Source organism: Argentina silus (genome assembly GCF_951799395.1).
Source record: "Argentina silus genome assembly, chromosome: 22".
In the NCBI taxonomy this organism is placed as follows: Eukaryota; Metazoa; Chordata; class Actinopteri; order Argentiniformes; family Argentinidae; genus Argentina; species Argentina silus.
The window spans coordinates 12,099,803-12,102,302 of record NC_139676.1 but is presented as its reverse complement, the minus strand read 5'-3'; the positions used below and the strand labels follow the sequence as shown (position 1 = coordinate 12,102,302).

The window sequence follows — 2,500 nt, the reverse complement described above, 5'->3', positions numbered from 1 at the left end:
CACTACATTATAAATACGAAATACTTTCCCCTCCCCTCCACTATTAAGAGGTGTTAAACGGTTTCAGGTGACCGCACCCTCGGGCTATGTAGCAGTGTGTAGCCGCACTGTAAACTAGAGTGTACTCCTGTACACAGTAATCTGCCAATCTGAAAAGCACCACAGAAACCACTCTGTCTACTCAGATGTTGAACAAAACCCGCTCTGTGTCCCTCGCGGCCTCTCAATGGCTTTCACCGGCACTCTCTAAACCTCCTTCCAGAGGTCAATAGCAGGCGTCTCATTCTCCTTCATATCGCTCAGAAGATCTTTCAATTACGCCGTTGAAATGATGTAAGGCGGAATAACAAGAACAAAAGCACGCAACTCAAGCGGCTAAGACTTCCTGGTCGTGAAAAAAACGGGTCTTACTGTACTTCAACTGCTTTTTAAAGAGGCTCTAGAAGTCCCTTTTCCCCGTTGATATTCAACCTTTCTTTATCCAGGTTAGTCTCATTAAGATGAAAGAAATCTGTTTTTTTAGGGGGGGGGTTTCAAGCCTGGTCACACAGTCACACCTGCTTTGAAGTTGCCACAGCCTGTAGGCTGTGTGATATTGGCCCTCTGGGGCTGCAGAGCGGAGCTGTGTTCCGAACACGTTGTCAGTCTGAGGACCTATGCTCGCTGCACCAGGAAGGAAGTGCTCACAGCAGACTTCCTCTCTGGGCCGGTGCACCTCCAGCTGAGGTGGTGAGAGAGGTTAAGAGGCTGAGGGTGGGGTGGGGGGGGGAAGGAGGGAGGGAGGGGGAGGGAGAGAGAGGTTCCTGTGTGTGTGTCTGTGTATTGGGGTTAAAGGGAAGGGACACCTGTTGTAGAGAAAGGGTCAAAAGGGTGGAAGAGAAGTGATGATATAGTGGAGAGATTTGTACTCTGGGGGGGTGGAGGGGGTCATAATGTCTATGTATGACTTTGTAAGTACAGTATATGATTCCCCCCCCCCCCCCCTCTCTCTCTCTCTCTCTCTCCTCCAGAGGAAGTCTCTGAGAGACCAGTGGTTGATGGAGGGCCCCTCGTCCCCCACCAGTGAGAGTCCTTGCTCCCCCACCAGTGGGAGTCCTCGCTCCCCACTCTGGGGCTCCCAGGCCCAGGAGCTCGAAGACAAGTAGGAACACATTGTCACCCCACACACTCACCACAACCCTTATAGAGCCCACGGGGGTTTGAGTACTGTTGGTGTTGATAGGACTGTATTTATCAGTGCAAGCTTATCGTCACTTACTTCATTAAGGTTGAAGTCAGAGGTTTGTGCTTGCCACCCAAGAAAAACCTGAGTTTCAAAGTAAAGTGATGAGTTTTTGATGTGGCCTTATTATGGAATGCTGTGTGTGTGTGTGTGTGTGTGTGTGTGTGTCTGTGTCTGTGTCTCTATCTCTATCAGGTTGCAGACAGAGAGTCAGCGGCTGGTTGAGGAGGGAGAAAAGCTGAAGGAACAGATGGAAGATGGCCAAACTGTGAGACACACACACACACACACAAAACCACACACTCTTGTATAAAGGGCTGGATTATATGTTGAACAAGTACAACCATCACCTTCCATTAAGAAAATTCCTCTCAAGTTCTGACTGCCGTTCCTAGGATGAATAATGTATTTTCCAGTAAACGGTGCTTTGATGTAGCACCTTGTGTTCAGAAACAGGAACTTCATAACAGTGAGCCTTTGCATAAACAATACGGCACTTCAGAGGCTCCTGAATTATTGTTTCTCCTCACGGCAAGCATGACTGCTGGCATTGATGTCCTTTTTATACCAGAACAAAGAAATCTCCCTGAATCTCCACTGTTCTGTAAGCGTTTGTTTTATGCCTAACCTTGGTTTTGGAGGTTGTTTAATCGACCTACAACGTAAACAGAGCCTTCCATTTTGACTGGTTATAGAGGAGCAGAAGACTGCCTCTTAGATTGTCTTTTGGTTGCAGGGCAGATTAAGCCCTCGTAACATCCTCCCATATCTACCGTATGTACAATTTCTGCTCTACGTTAGACATTTAGAGTGGGTGGTAGGATGCCCTTGATATCTGTAGTATCCTGCATTCAATGGGCTACCCATGAGTAGTAGGTAGGTAGGTCAAGCTCACTTGCTCCCCCTAGTGGGTTGTGAGTGCAGAAGGGACATTGCGCTTTATAGATAGCCAGCCTTTAACCCTCAATCTCACACGCCCACTCTACTCTGAAAGCATATGGCTGTATTTTACTCTGTCTACTTGATGACAAGACTCCCACGGCTACTGACACAATATTCACCGGGGTCATGGTTTTAGTGCGAGCCGGTACGCCTTTCTCAATTGTTCGAAAAAATTATTCCTCACGTTCTGCTTTGTCCTCCACTCGCCTCCCACTCAAAAAACCCTTTGAAGGAGAAGATCTAGGTTTGAAGGCGGAAAAAAACCTAATCTGGACCCCTTCTTGAGATCCCTTTGTGAAGTCCCCATTGTGAACTGTCACTTTGAAGTTCAGTTTC

At 47.7% G+C, this 2,500-nt stretch overlaps 2 protein-coding genes across 2 annotated transcripts in view; both read left to right on the top strand.

The window, feature by feature from the left end:
* klf1 (Kruppel like factor 1 (erythroid)) overlaps window positions 1-2,500 on the top strand; it is a 165,735-nt gene that overhangs the window by 125,654 nt on the left and 37,581 nt on the right. The window lies entirely within an intron of this gene.
* palm3 (paralemmin 3) overlaps window positions 1-2,500 on the top strand; it is a 20,646-nt gene that overhangs the window by 13,399 nt on the left and 4,747 nt on the right. The window contains exons 4-5 of the mRNA XM_083693395.1: window positions 1,011-1,141; window positions 1,418-1,490. Of these exons, the coding sequence (XP_083549521.1) occupies window positions 1,011-1,141; window positions 1,418-1,490 (204 nt within the window). The remainder of the gene's footprint in view (window positions 1-1,010; window positions 1,142-1,417; window positions 1,491-2,500) is intronic.